The following is a 16,390-nucleotide window of genomic DNA, read 5'->3' as shown; positions in this document are numbered from 1 at the left end:
ACACAGTGGTTGAGTAAAAACCATGTGCGGTTCCATTTCTCCTAAGTTCGTCTGTGAATCTACCTGCAGAGCAGATCCCAGTACAGATGGTCATTAAGACACCTACACAACACGCTAGTTCAATCGAAACAACCGGGTCCAAGTCTGCGTGGGACGTGGCTGAAATTCAACTCCGAGCATATTTTCCAAATGATGATCTGGCACCGGCTTCTTACTTTACGCCGCAATCAGACATTTGTGAAGCCAAGACATTTTCTACAGCGATGGCGCAGACAAAGGATGAGCATCTTGAGTCGAGTATGTTCAGAAAACTTAAAACTGCTTTCGCCCACAGAACTAGTAGTTAGAACACTTCTACTAGGTCTTCAGAATAAGTCATTAATACTCATGTGTAAGTAAAAAAACATTTTTTATTTCATTATAGCAAAAAAGCTTCAAGTGCAAAATCAAAAATGTTTGCTAAAATTAAATCATGATACAACAATTAAATGTATATTAATATAATAGAATAACCAACTGAATGAGTATGCTTTCAAAAAAAGTACTTTACTATTTTATATTTTTACGTTCTTCATACTTTTTTGTATATTTTCAGACCTGAGTGTCTGCAAGTTTCTGCAGCAAATCGCTCTGCATCTTTTTTTTAACGATTTCTTTTTAAGTTTGAACCACGATGTTGCCCCCTAGTGGTCGGCTGACTACTGGTTGAACAAGTTCTTGATTATGTCTCAGCGACGCCTCATTTAAAATGTAATAATCGCAGACTGGGTTGAGTTCTTAAAGTACGGGGGCCAAAATTGTGACCACTTAATAAATCTTAATATCTCAACTAGTTTCCATCAATGTTTACTCGACAATACGACGCATTTGTACATGAACTTATCGTAAAATATGTTTTAATCCAGACATTCTGCTCAGTTTGTTTTTTTACCCATTTTATGGTTGTATCCAATATTTTAGCTGTTTTTCGGCCGATCCAATAAACCCACAAAATGAAGCAAACCAAGACAAATGGAACACTTTGGCCCGTCATTGTGTTTGTTTTTGCTCGTGATGTAGCGTTCTTTTTATAGGACGCCATAATTTAAAGGGACACCAGTTGACAGGAATATGGTTTTCAATCTCTTAGCGACGCCGTGGATGGCAGGCATCGATCATCGCCAACAAGCAGCCACTTTGAGATTTGATGTGGCGGAAAGACACTTAAAACCACGCTTGGCTGCTTCCTCTCTCTCGCCCCCTCGCCCCCCCCTCTCTGTGGAAAGAAGGTCTTTAAGCATCACAGACAAGATAAATGATGAGAGACGCTCACATGTGCAAACAATTTGAGGAACCAGAGGCCGAGCCAGACGTCGCTCCGGCATGTCAAGCGTGAACGAACGTCTTCCGCGTCGAGTCCTGGGAGACGAATGTTTTTGCTACATGTGTGTTACACCTGTGTTGTGACACCAGGTATTACAGAAACACCATCATAGTTATTTACACTTCAATTTCTATTTTCCAGCGAGGCTGGGATTAGCATCTTCACTTTGACGTGACTGACACGTTCAGTGGTCCGTGACTAAAGGTGATGTCGTCCTGGCAACTGGAGACGGGGGATAGCGTATATAGCGGAGTCTCGCTTCGTCGACTCATATATTTCCTCCTTTTTGTACTAGGAAACAAGAGACTTAGAAGATATCGATATTTAAATGTATTGATATTCATTGATTTATATAAATATATATATGTATTTATTCACAATAATCATGCAAATAACGTTTGTTCATTCTTGAGGGCAGAAGTCATTAGAAGAAGAAGTCATCTTCTACGGCTAAAAAAACAAAGAAATCCCACAAGGGTGATGACTGAGGACGAGAGGATACAGTGACTCCAGCAGCTTTTAAAGCTGATGTTTGGACATATTTTGGTTTTAAAAACAAAGCAGTTTCGATTTCGTCAAGAGTCATGTGGTCTGTAAATTCTACAATACCAGAGTCAAGTACTGGACAATACTACACATATATACTTGTTACTACAGTATCACAACACCAGAGTCAAGTACTGTACAATACTACACATCCTGTGTTGTTCTCAGTATTATCTTGATCTTTAAAGTATGTACTTTTTTGAGTATTGTTTTGATTGTTTAAGCGCTTTGTGACCCTGGTCTCGAAAAGCGCTATATAAATAAATATTACTTACTTACTTACTTACTTACATATACTACTATACTACATACTTCCTACAGTAATGTTATATATCGTGATACATCATTGCCGCTGTATTCTGATACGTATGGTAACGCCAGATTCTAGCCAATATTTATATATATATATATATATATATATATATATATATATATATATATATATATATACACCCCTAGCGACTAAAGTGAAAAATCCAATTCTCTTGACTCACATGTTTAAAATGGTAAAGTCTTCTTTTCTAAGATGCAGTAAGTTCCTCATCATGACCATGTTTTCAACTTATTACTTTATAAAGTTCTTCCCTGTCTAAAATCTGGGCAAACAAGAGGTTACGAGAGTCCAGAGTCCATTATAACGTAATAATGGCTTCACCCCTCTTTTATTTATACAATAAGTACCATGGAAGGCCAATCACAGCAGAGTGTGTGTAGTTATGGTAAACAACATTAAATCTCCAGAAAAACAAAGTGTTTTCAGTGGGCGGGGCCTAATATAATTTTATAATGCAAATATTTCAACCAAAAGAGAGTTTTTCTTACGAACAAACACACACTGATGATACAATAGAGTCAAAGATCACTTTAAGACACACTTAAATCAACACATTAGGCCACCAGCATTATTCATCCTCAACTCCTTGGATTAGCATCAACCCTTCGACTTGACTGACAGGTTCAACGGTCGCTTAAATCAAAAGGTGACGTCGTCCCGGCAACCCGGAGACGAAAACAGAGCTTATAGCTGCCGGCACCGCACGGGAGATTCACTTCTCCAGTCCAAATATTTGCCTTCAGCCTTTTTGAACCAGGAAACAGGAGACTTAGCAACAAGTGGTTCCAGAGTTGTGAGCGTCGGCGCCTCATTAATCGCCGCGGCTACCGTGGGACGAGACACGCCGCGAGAAAACATGCGACTCGAACCCAGTCAGTAAACACATCCACCCTCGTGGAACACATGCTCGTCCGGAATGTCGTTGTTGAATGAAATATTCCAAAGATAATGCAGCCCAACAGTGAGTTAGTCAGTGACTCTGTGGCGACGGTCGGGGAGCGTGAGCTGCTCATCAGCGTCAGCGCTTCCTCGCTCCTCAATAGAAACCAATTAGGGATTAAACTGCATCAGGAATGACTTGCTGCAATTAGACACTCGCTGGAGTCGCGGCAGGCGTGGAGTCCTGGGATCAGACGGACGGAGAGAGAGAACCGGAACGACGCGAGCGAGTGTCCTAGAATCCTGAGCAGCTGGTGTTATGTGGACGCGTCTGATTTCTCAGTGACGCCAGTGTGTTTGTTCGAATCCCCGGAGGAGTCGCTGGTGACTGGGAAACAAACATTCCTGCAGGTGGACGACGGAGAAACACGGAGAAGATTCCGAACCATTAGCGACTGTTTCCTCCCAAGTATTCAAGTTCATTTATTGCCGCGTTCTATTGATTATTACTGTCGAGAGGTGTGTAGTTGTTGAAGAAGATGGTATTTTCTCTGAAGTAACAACAGAGTCTGTGAGTCTTGACACGTCAAGAAGCTTGTTTCAATCAAACTGCGCATAGTAATAATACTGCGCCTCACATAGTAATACTACGGCGCCTCACAGAGTAACACTAAGCTGCCTCACAAAGTAATATTACAGCAACTCACATAGTAATACTATGGTGCCTCATGGAGTAATTCTATGGTGCCTCACAACGTAATACTAAGTTGCCTCACAAAGTAATACTACAGCAACTCACATAGTAATACTACGGTGCCTCATGGAGTAATTCTATGGTGCCTCACAACGTAATACTAAGTTGCCTCACAAAGTAATACTACAGCAACTCACATAGTAATACTACGGCGCCTCACAGAGTAACACTAAGCTGCCTCACAAAGTAATACTACAGCAACTCACATAGTAATACTAAGGTGCCTCATGGAGTAATTCTATGGTGCCTCACAACGTAATACTAAGTTGCCTCACAAAGTAATACAACTCACTGAGTAATAGTACGGCGCCTCCTTGAGTAATACTATGGCGCCTTACGACGTAATACTACAGTTCCTCACGTAGTAATACTACAGCGCCTTATCAAGTAATACTATGGTATCTCACAACGTAATACTACGTTGCCTCACAAAGTAATACTACAACAACTCACGGAGTAATAGTACGGCGCCTCCTGGAGTATTACTATGGCGCCTTACCACGTAATACTACGCTGCCTCACAAAGTGATACTACAGCTCCTCACAGAGTAATACTACGCCGCTTCACTAGGTAATACTACAGCCCCTCACAGAGTGATACTACGCTACCTCACAAAGTAATGTTATACTGCCTCTCAGAGTAATACTACACTGCATCAAAAAGTAATACTATTGGTCTCACACAGTACTGCCATAGCGCCTCACAAAGTAAAACTACGGTGCCTCCTGGAGAAATACTTTGGCCCCCTTATGGATTAATACATGACACCTCCCGGTGTAATACTACGCTGCCTCACAAAGTAATACTACGTAGCTACCAGAGTAATATTATTGCGCTTCGCTAGGTAATACTATAGCGCCTCATAGAGTAATACTACTGCAACTCATTTACCAATACAACATCACCCTATGAGTAATACTACGGCACCTCATGGAGTAACACTACGATGCTTAACTGAGTAATACTGAGGTAACTCATGGAATAATACTACGGGACCTTGTGGTGTAATACTACAGAGCCTCATGGAGCTTTAAAATTACAATTCAATGTTTTAGGAAATTAAGGTTTTTAAATGCGACTTATAGTACCAGAAGTACAAAATACTGATCCACAAAGCTAAATATTCATCAGCAAACCGACCACAAACAAAACTTGATGATGATTGTTTTCGTTTTTCTCTCTTCAATTCCAACCCCACGAGGTCAGCATTTCTGTGTTTGTGCAGCAGAAAGTGGCCCTCACACTCTGAGCTTCACACTCTGAGCTTCACACTCTGAGCTTCACACTCTGAGCTTCAAGGGCAGCTCTGGAGGAGGCCCCCGGGAACTCTTATGCACCGAGCCATCAACTGACCAATCAACATGTGCCAAACTAAAGTGACCGCAGAGACGAAAAGAGTGTCCACAGGAACCAGCAACACCATGAAGGTGGACCAACACTGCTCACATATGGCGAGACGGACAAAAAAGGGACTTCAGGTTTTGGTCCCTGAGACGAATCCAAAACCTCCCGCCGACTCTCACAGGAGGCCGTGAAGCCCACGAGGAGGGACACACGTCCGTCTTTTATTTTCGCCGCCCGATCCTTCCCGGCCGCGCTCATAAATGTCAGCCTCGGGGAAATTGAAAGGCACCATTTGTCTGTGTTTATTAGGCTGAGATGAACTCGGTCCCGCCGACCTTTCCGAGACACACACCCGGCCAACTTAATTGAGGATAAGTCAGACTCCGAGTTCCTTTGGCTGCCGGAGATTTAGTGCGGCGATCCCTCCGGATTCCGCCCCTCAATTAAAAACTATTTTGAAGAGAGGAGACGGAGGGAAAAAGGGATGTTCGGCAGGAAGACAGCGAACGGTCCGTCGGGAGCCGTTTTCATGACTAAAATGAGCTTTTCTTAAATGCCAAAGTAGTAAAACGTGTTAAAGGGAAAGTTGGTGCGTTGTTGCCGAGAGACTCCAGAGGAGCCCAGTGATGGAGAGAAATCCCTTCAAACCTCATCAACGTTAGATTTAATGTCTCGTAAAACACCAGATTATTATGAGACATTAGTTGTGAAGAAGAGAGTAAGTAAGTCATTTGTATTTGTAGAGCGCTTTTCCAGACCAGGGTCACAAAGCGCTTAAACAATCAAAACAATATTCAATAAAGTATATACTTTAAAGGTCAAGATAATACTGAGAACAACACAGGAGTTCCAGAAAATCAAGGAAAAGCCTGAACAAATAAAAACGTCTTAAGAGTGCGTTTGTACTGTCAATGTGAAGCATTATTTCGATATAAACTACATTATTTTTCTTATTTTTTAACCAATTATAGATGTTCCTAACAAACTAAAAATTGAATAAAATTGTAATCTGTAAAAATCCTGGATTAAATAAAGAAGTGTGGTGCTTTAAATCCAACTGTAAACAAACAAACAAAATAAAATTAAGAGTTAAAAGGATTCAAAAGACAAAACCAAAGAAAAGAAAAAGTGGCAACATTTAAAAGGTTAAGTCGACCAATGACGTTAAGTTTGGTCAGAAAAAAATGTTGTCGTTCGGATGGCAAAAGGGGGCGGAGCTAAGGGTGTTATAAAAACGTTATGTATTCATTTCTGGTAACAGTTCTTAATGATTGTCTTTCTGATGGAGTAAGATAGCGTAAAATTTAAACGTATTTCATTTTTAAATAAGGTATTTAAAAAGGATTTGTCGTCATGTATTCCAAATAGATCGATAAAGTCCAAAGACCGACAATTTAAGAGTATAAAAAATGGCCATAAATGTAAGAATAAACCAAACATCCAAATTTAAAATGGAGCGAGAAGATGTCAATCATGAAGTTATAAAAATGATCCTATTCTAGATACGAGAGCTAACAATTGAAAAAAAAAAAAATCTTGTTGTTAGTTCGGAACAAGTATTTAATTTAAATTACTTGTGTATTTATCTGTAAAAACCTATGTTAGTTTGAAATAACTCAAGCTATATTAGAGCAAAACTACATTTTAACATTTTCTGTGAGGATTCCTTTCAATTGAAGAACGACTCGTGCAGTACGACGCACTTTGCAACTTTGCCTAGTTGACCTTCAAACTGCTTCCTGTCAGTGAGACGGAAATTGCATTCATTTTTGTCCGACTCTAGTCATTCTTTTAAAGCTCCCACGATGATGAACCCGATACGTCAAGAGCCTTTCTCTCGTTTCGTGAACGAATGCACATCCGAGGCTGGAGACACTTTTGTTTTCACAACCATGCAATAACACTTTTGTGACAGTAGAGGGAGCCAAACGAAATAAAAACCAATCGTGCTGCTTTAAACTCAAACAAGTAACATTGGTTGAACAGAAATGAGTATTTTGGTCGTTAAACTGTGATGCATTTAACACTAAAGCTAATAAAGTAAATAAAAATTCACAGAATTACAAAAAAATGTTCCTTAAAAAATGTAATGATTGTTGGCTGGATGAAACGAAAAAAAGGGAAAATCTACATTTTTCGTCACCACCTGCTATTTTTAATAATGCAACACATGCTAGTGCACGTTTACAAATGGAAGTGGTGGCAATATTTGACCAGTTTCTTTTCTGTTCTGGGTCTTTTAACCAATCACCGGCGGCGAAGACACTTTTGACTTCTAGTAACTTCTCACACAATTCAACTATTCTGGCGGCGCCGACAGAAAAGGCTTTTGATTGGCAGCGACGTCCCCACCAGACTCCACCGGCGCCCTTTACTGTCCGTCACAAAAGTCCAGTGTCTGCACAAGACCGTCCACTGTAGCCTCGTCATCTCTTCTCTCGGCGCGTCTGCAGAAAACACTCGACTGTTGCAAACCCAGGAGTCAAATGTAACCACGCCATCATTTTCAAACTCCTCTGATCAGTGAGTCTATTAAAGAGCATTTCAATGTCAAGATAAAAAACCTTGAATTTTCAACGAGTATTTCTTGAGTACCTGTCGTAAACAAAAACGCAACAAACGCCTCAGAATGAAAGTGTATCTGTGTATTGGAATTTCTAGATATACCTGCAAATTAAAGTATCGAGACTCAACCTGACGTCCTTTTGTTTCTTCATTCCAGGAATGATCTTCACACAAACATGCGTCTCACAAACATGCGTCTCACAAACATGTGTCTCACAAACATGTGTCTCAAAAACAAACATGTGTCTCAAAAACAAACATGTGTCTCACGAACATGTGTCTCACAAACAGACATGTGTCTCACAAACATGTGTCTCAAAAACAAACATGTGTCTCACGAACATGTGTCTCAAAAACAAACACGTGTCTCACAAACAAACATGTGTCTCACAAACATGTGTCTCACAAACATGTGTCTCACAAACAAACATGTGTCTCACAAACAAACATGTGTCTCACAAACATGTGTCTCACAAACAAACATGTGTCTCACAAACATGTGTCTCTCGAACATGTGTCTCACAAACAAACATGTGTCTCACAAACATGTGTCTCACAAACAAACATGTGTCTCACAAACAAACATGTGTCTCTCGAACATGTGTCTCACAAACAAACATGTGTCTCACAAACAAACACGTGTCTCACAAACAAACATGTGTCTCTCGAACATGTCTCACAAACAAACATGTGTCTCACAAACAAACACGTGTCTCACAAACAAACATGTGTCTCTCGAACATGTGTCTCACAAACAAACATGTGTCTCACGAACATGTCTCTCACAAACATGTGTCTCACGAACATGTCTCTCACAAACAAACATGTGTCTCACAAACAAACATGTGTCTCACAAACAAACATGTGTCTCTCGAACATGTGTCTCACAAACAAACATGTGTCTCACAAACAAACACATGTCTCACAAACAAACATGTGTCTCTCGAACATGTGTCTCACAAACAAACATGTGTCTCACGAACATGTCTCTCACAAACATGTCTCTCACAAACATGTCTCTTACAAACATGTGTCTCACGAACATGTCTCTCACAAACATGTGTCTCACGAACATGTCTCTCACAAACATGTGTCTCACGAACATGTCTCTTACAAACATGTTCCTCACAAACATGTTCCTCACAAACATGTGTCTCGCGAACATCTTATTCACGGCCGACGTGTGTCTCTTTTGTGTTTCCATTTAAAAAAAAAAAACATAACAAAACCAGCCGCTGTCACAGTTCAGACCGGGGTCACAAAGGTCAACATGCTCAGGATGACATCATTAGTTTTTAGCGTGAATTTAATGTCGATAAGAAACGAGATAGTTCCATGAAAAACAAATCATCAAAGCAAGAGTGAGATGTGCAGGAGGAACCACACCTCCAGCCCGATGGAGAACAATGAGTTGTAGAAGTGTGTGCGTGTGCGCGCGTGTGCGTGTCGTTACTCACGCTGCTGTTCTCTCCAGTCCAGTGGACCATCGCCTGGTTGTGGGTCGCGTCTCCCTTCAGAACGAACGAGCTGCTGAGGAGGGACGTTTGTTTATCCCGGGACAGAGCCCTCCTGGAGCGGGGCGAGGAGCGCTCCAAGTCCGCCAGATCGCCACCCATCTCGACCTGGTCCTGGTCCTCGCCACGCCGGGTGAGAGAGCCGCCGTCCGCGCGCACCGGCGCCGGTACCGACGTCCAGAGCGAGGCGGTGACGAGCAGCAGCCGCAGCGGCAGCGACGCGCCGGGGGGACGCACTTGGGGGGTCATGGTCGGAGCCGGGAAAAAAGAAGGCGCTCGTGTGGACGGAGACTGATGGAGAGGCTGCCGGTGCTCGCGGAAGATAGACGGGAGCGAGGGAGGAGAGGGAGGAGAGGAGGGAGAGAGAGAGGAGAGACGCACTCGGGACAACGTGGACGCTGCCAAACACAAACAAGGGATGGCGTCGCGATGGCGCCCTCTGTCGTCCGGCTGTGATATGACACTTTGGAAATCATTTGGCGATGGTCACGTGATGAAAACGACACAACTGTAAAGCAAACTTTTCCTGTGAGGGCCACATAACTGTCCCCAGGAAATAAATATGAACACTATTTATGAAATAAATAATAATACATTAACAAAAAATCACACTGGGTTCTTCACAGAAAAAAAAAGTCAGGAAATGTCCTTTTAGGCTTTAGGAATTCTGATATGTTTCGAACCAGACCTTCTTAGAGAGTACAATAAAACTAATGTAGACGTATTTGTCTATTCTTGAAAAATATAATATAGTTTGGAGACCACTGCTTTTAACGATGGACGAGTTAACATTTTGAAAATAGAACTGATTTTATGTAAGTAAGTAAGTAATGGTCATTTGTAAGGATATTTTTCATGAAAAAACATGTGTATGTATGTATGTATATATATATATATACACTTTATATATATAATTGGATTTTAACATAAACATTTATAGAATAACAAAAATGTGTCTTTTAGCTTGATTTTGGACCAAAATGAACATAAGAATAAAAACAAATAAAATAGACAAAAACAATAGATACATTATTACAATACAAAATAAGTATGCAAGGAACTGTAAATAGATCAATTAATTAAATTATTACAACCAAAATACTTGTCCTCTGGGATTCATTATACAAAAAAATCACAGTGCAGTTATATTTCTTATGACATTATAGAAATAATTTAAAAAAAATTAAAAACATTGGGGGATGAATTTAACTCCCTGGTGGTGGTTTGTCTTTTATTATTATTTTAATCAAAACACAATTACGCCTAGAAACACATGCCAATGAATGACATTTCAAATAATTGTTTTCTTTTGTTTGCCTGTATTTTATCAAAAAATTACTTGAGAAATGGATTTTAATTGAATATTATCAACAATATTTAAAATGATAAAAATAATTGAAGTATAATGCTAAGTTAAATGTAAAGTTAGTGTTGCCTAAATGCACTACAATGTAGGTGTAACTTAAAAACATTGTGCCTGATCTATGTAAAGGTACCTTTAAATACAACGTTTTCTTATTGTGAGAAATGTTGGAGGTCCGCACTTTCAGAGTATTTTTCCAGTTTCCCTACCTTTCTTCAATATTCAAGCCACACTTTTGTTACCAAAGTAGAGTTTTCTCCAGATTTCTGGTGATGCAAAGCAGCAGAAACCAATGTCGCCTTTGAAAATTCCTTCATTGATTTATGTATATTTTTACTTTCTTATCTCTTTTGTGAAACTGGACATGAAAAAGAGGGAAACTGATTATCGTTTCCTCTGAAGATTTCTGCCACTTTTAGGTGATATTTATTCATGTATTTATCGATTTCCAGCACTGCTTTTCTGGAAGTCGTTTTTATTTGTCGTCCTTTTCATTGTTTCTCTCTTGTCTTTGTTCTTCATAGCAGTGTTTGTACATTCAGATTGGTCAAGATTGTTCAGTGGTTTATTTCTAATCTGCCCATTGTCGGTAGAAATTCCATTTCTTTGTTCCTCTTCTTCTGGTGTTACTTTATATATTATTGTATATTTTTGAAAACTTAACCTAGTGTTTCATGAAGTTTCAGGAAACAATGTTTTTACAGAGTCCACTTGATGTCACTTTCTTCTCTATAATCTATTTTTTCAAACAAGCATCTTTTCCATCATGTATATGTCACTACATTTTAGTGCATTGACGCAACATTATTCTCTACATTTAACTTAGCATTATATTTCAATTATTTTTATCATTTTAAATATTTTTGATAATATTCAAGGACATTTTCAATTAAAATCCATTCCTCAAGTAATTGTTTGATAAAATACAGGCAAACAAAAGAAAACAATTATTTGAAATGTCATTCATTGGCATGTGTTTCTAGGCGTAATTGTGTTTTGATTTAAGTAATAATGAAGAAAAAACAATATTGTTTTCTCTTTATGAGTGTACGACCGTGACATATACATGAACATATACATGAACTTAGCCACAGCAGTTTAAACTTCTCTTCATCAAACCATCAGAAGTGTACATTCGCTCTGAAACCTTCACCAAATAACCGAATCATGTTTCTGCGTCGCACACTCATAGAGAGAATTTCCGACATAATTCAAAATCAATCTTTGTTTCTCTGAATTGGATCCGAGATCAATTTGGCATCACAGCCGATACTTTTTCAGACTCTGGGAACGCTTCCCAAACGTATCAACCCCCCAAAAAAAGATCATTATCTTCGAGGTATCAGATTACAAAAATGTACGTTTGGTCCGCCTGGTAAGATTAATGCCAGCAAAAGAACCGCGATCCACGTTCGGCTGCCACGGAGGTCGGCAGCACTTTTGTCCCAAGAGATAATCTCTCCATCCAATTACTGAAGTGGGTTGGATTGAACCAGGAGACCATGAAGCAGGGTCAAGTGTAGGAAGATGATTTTTCTCTTCGTTACGGAGTTTTCTCTTCATATAAGCCCAAACCATTCCACCCACAGGGAGGGTTATTAAAGATTCAAACCACTTATCAATCTTTAAACTACAAGATAGTGCAGAGGTTTATGAGGGCACAGATGTTCTCTTACATCTGCTCTTCTGATTCCTATTTCCTCTTTACAAATCACTAGGAAGTCCTCCTTGATTCTCCTTCACAGAACTTTTTTTCATGTTGAAGACTTAAACTAGGGGGTTTAAATATGGTGGTACTTTGATATTCTTGATTCTGATAATAGTGGAATTATTTAGTGGATATTTTGATCAGGACAGTTCTCAGGTCAGTCTGGCAAGTGTGTGTCTCTATAAGATCAACTGAATCTCTTATGGAACACTTGGCTTCAGCACTGAGAGTCTGATGACTAAACTGACTTCACTAGCATAAGTGCGAGTGTTCGAGGCAGCAAAGGATCAACATTTTAACAAAAGAAATCATGGAATTGAAGCCAAAAGGCCAAACCCTCTGTACACCGGAGGATCAACACCCTGACATATGGTTTTATAAAGCTGGTTGTGATTTAAAAATGTGGCCTTTTGGGTATTAAACATTAAACATTGTTCTCTAATTGTTGTAGGCGGACATGACGGGCAGAAAAATCTAGATATAACGTCAAGGGGAGACACAAACTGTGACGTCAAATTACGTAAAGTTTCTGCAATTCCTTCTCCGTGGGCTGGAATCGATTGGACGGCGAGTTATAGGCGCACAACGAAACTGAGCGAGGGGTCCTTGGAAAGGTAACAGTGGGTACAAGCGGACGATATGAGTTTTCTCCGGAAGGATGTCGCCGCTGTCTCTCAGAAACGGGGTGAGAGCCATTGGCCGATCTCAGCCACTGCCATTGAAAGAAGTCAGTTATGGTGGCTTGGACATCTGAAGACGATGAGAAGTCCCAGGTGGACACAGCTTGCACAAGTTTCAAGGTAAGAATTGGGACAATGTGTGGCCTTTTCTGGAAGAGGCAATTGACTGTGTCCCTCGGGGGGCTTCTGTGGGGGGATGCACCGGGAATATGAGGTATCAGATACCATGTTAGGTGCAGTCATTTCAGTGTACAAAAAGAGTCAGAGCTAGCTGGACTAGTTTCCTGTGAGGGTTGGACTCCGTCAGGGCTTTGTCACTGATTCTGTTCATGACTTTTATGGACAGAATTTGTCGGCACAGTCGGGGGGTTGAGGGACTCCGGTTTGGTGGGCTTGGGATTGGGTCGAACCTTCAGCTCTCGCTGGAAACACGACGAGGCAGCGAAGAGAATCCACTCCTACATCCGCTCAGAGTCCATGGTTCTCAGTCTGAACGAGGAGAGGAGCCTTCTCCGGGTTGGGGATAAAAATTCTGCCCCTAGTGGAGGAGTTTAAGGGTACAAAAACGCCTTGGGGTCCCTGGAGACGAGCTGGACGATGTAGCTGTGGCGGGTAAAAATCGCGCCTCCCTCCCTGCCCTTACATCCCAAACCCGGATCATTGGAATCATAACATGGTGCCACAAAACCTGGCGGCGATGAAATACTAACCACACACAAATGTCAATAACCCGTTCAGAGAGGGAACAACTTTACGGACAAACATTCCAAAATCCTGATTTGTTATTTTATATTAGTGTTTTTTTTTCTATTCTTAAGAACAGATATTAATAACGCTTTAGTGACGTCCCTCCCTCGGTCGGTCAATGTCATATTTTTATTGTCACAGAGCGAGAGAGGTAGAGCTTCGAAAAACCAGTAGAAAAGTGCGATTGGTGAAGTGATGTTTCTCTGCTGGACGGGAAGATGATCCCTCAAGAGAGCTAAAGCAGGCGTCATATGAGAGGGAAGTCTGGACCTTCCTGCTGGGACTGCCCTTCATAAGGCACAGGATATTAAATGGAAGAAAATGTATGACTTTGCCTAAGATGAGTGATTGGAAAGCGATAAGACAAATGTTGAAATATAAATACTTCTCAGCGGATCATTGCAGCTGCGATTATGTTGCAGCCAATCATTTTCAGTGTCTGTGTTTCAGAAGCTAACCTTGTTTATTATTTAAAGAGCGGGGTCTGTTGGCCGCTGCTGAGCTGGTTGTGTTGGCTCAGATGTTCTCTCTGGTGTCCAGGGAGGCAACCGGAGTTGCGTCTGTTTGAATATTTGATGGCGTTGAGGGATCAGAAACAGGTACATTTTTGTTTTTTCATTCGTTACCTTCATTGAACTTCATCTCAACTTTAAATCCACATCAAATGTTCAGGAAAACATTGTTAATAATTTTAAAAATGTGAGCGTGAGGGTTGAAAATATATATAGAAATACACTTAATTAATATTAAATGGATATATCATATTCCTTATGGATGACACTGCTTTTCAGGGAATGATGTTTTTACACATTTGGAAAACAACCAATTAAACATTGAAAGGTAGCTATTAAATATAAATAAAAGTACACATGTAGTATATTCTAGATCAGGTCTTGCTGGTGACATCGTGCCTGGAGGCTCCATGTTGGTCCAGCCTGGTGTGAAGCCTCACCAGAGAGAAGAGACCACGACCTCAGATGTCAGCATACGAATGAACACCTGAAACATACATGAGTCACTGAACCGTCCAACTGTTTGTCTTTGTCCAGAGAATCACAAGGTTTGTTTTCATTTTTATCCAATGTGCAGAGCGTGAAATATTTATTTGATTATGCTTATATTTGTAATATAAATATATATATTTTTTTTTAATGCTGGTGATAGTTTTACTATAATACAAGCATTAGCTTTATAGCAATTTTTAGCTTATTGTATTTATATTTGAGAAATTTTAAAGCAGCTCTGGGTAGTTTTGGGTAACTTAATATTTTGTACTAAAATAACTTGTGATGACACATCAACTAAAAACTAGATGAATGAGTCATATACGTGTTGCATATACCGTCACCTGAGGTGTTTTGTGCGATTTTTATTTTCACTGTAAAGGTTATTGGGGATGGTGTGAACATGCTACATATTGCGCTTTGTTATTTACAAAGCTATCATAACACATTTCATATTTCATTCTCCGCAATCTGATTCATTACCTCATCAGTATCATCCTTCATTCATCAATGGAGTCTGGAACCACAACATTCATCAACTGCTACAAATCAGGACATGGTCACTTTTGCGACATTTTGAGAGTGCTCATGGGAAATGTAGTCTCCCATCGGCTAAACACTACCACTTTAGTCCAATGGCGTCGCTCGACTTCAAATAGCAAGGGCCGCTTAAAAATTGTTCATTAGATTTGTTTAATTTTGTTTTAATGTTTGTTTATCATCCATTTTACTGTTTAAAAATAAGCATAAAATACATTTATTATTAATAATTATTGTTTCTATTTAATCTAGTATTTAGATTCTATTAAATTCTATTCTTATCTTGTTGCTTTTATTTTTGTCTGTGCTTTAACTTAAATAATAATAATGCATGTTTCTGATTTCAATACAGATCATTTGAAACAGGGCTCCCGTTTTGGGTCGTGATGTGATATTCTGTGGCCCCTTCACATGCTACGAGCAAGGGACGCCATCTTTGTATCATGTTAAATATTTAAGTAATGAAAATCATCACATCAAATCAAATAAATATCTTTAATTATGTTTAGATGGGATAAAAATTAAACATAAAAAAAACATAATTTGTTATTTGAAAACAATTCACCTCTGTTGGCCCCCCGGCCAGTTGAGTGTGAGACCCCTGATATTACCCAAACTAAAGGAGTCCCAATGATACCATTAATGTGGATCTTCTGCTCCAAAAAACATGTTTTGTTTCTAGAAAATAAGACATTCTTAAAGGATTCACTTGAGCCATTGAGGCTCCCCGAACTTGAGGGTCCTCAGGGGGACATTTGTCTGTTGGTTAAACCAAGAACACACACAGCTGTTCAGATGTATGTCCAGACGTCTCTTCTGTGGTCGAGCCAAACTTACACACATTAATCTTCATGACATCCAATTATCCTCTAAAACATCAGGGTCAACGACGCTGCGTCGAACATGCTAACAAGCTGGTCTCCTGCCGTGTGACGGACGCCCTCCTGTGGGTCGCTTTTCTTGCTTGTATTCGTTCTTCTGATCTTAGAACGCACACATGCTGAGAGGTCAACACCCACAGGGACCCCAGGGACGGGCAGTCGATGGA

The 16,390-nt window shown here is 40.1% G+C and overlaps 1 protein-coding gene across 5 annotated transcripts in view; it reads right to left on the bottom strand.

Annotated features, from left to right (window-relative positions):
- sorcs2 (sortilin-related VPS10 domain containing receptor 2) overlaps positions 1-9,591 on the bottom strand; it is a 301,095-nt gene extending 291,504 nt beyond the window's left edge. For 4 of the 5 annotated variants that reach the window (XM_087788646.1, XM_087788644.1, XM_087788647.1 and 1 more), the window contains exon 1: positions 9,244-9,591. In XM_087788646.1, the coding sequence (XP_087644772.1) occupies positions 9,244-9,549 (306 nt within the window). In that variant the 5' untranslated portion in view covers positions 9,550-9,591. The remainder of the gene's footprint in view (positions 1-9,243) is intronic. The other variant, XM_087788649.1, reaches the window with a different exon arrangement.
- Positions 9,592-16,390: the final 6,799 nt, after the last annotated feature.

Source organism: Callionymus lyra, chromosome 4, assembly GCF_982586985.1.
Source record: "Callionymus lyra chromosome 4, fCalLyr1.hap1.1, whole genome shotgun sequence".
NCBI classification, from domain to species: domain Eukaryota; kingdom Metazoa; phylum Chordata; class Actinopteri; order Syngnathiformes; family Callionymidae; genus Callionymus; species Callionymus lyra.
This window is presented reverse-complemented; position numbering and strand designations above follow the sequence as displayed.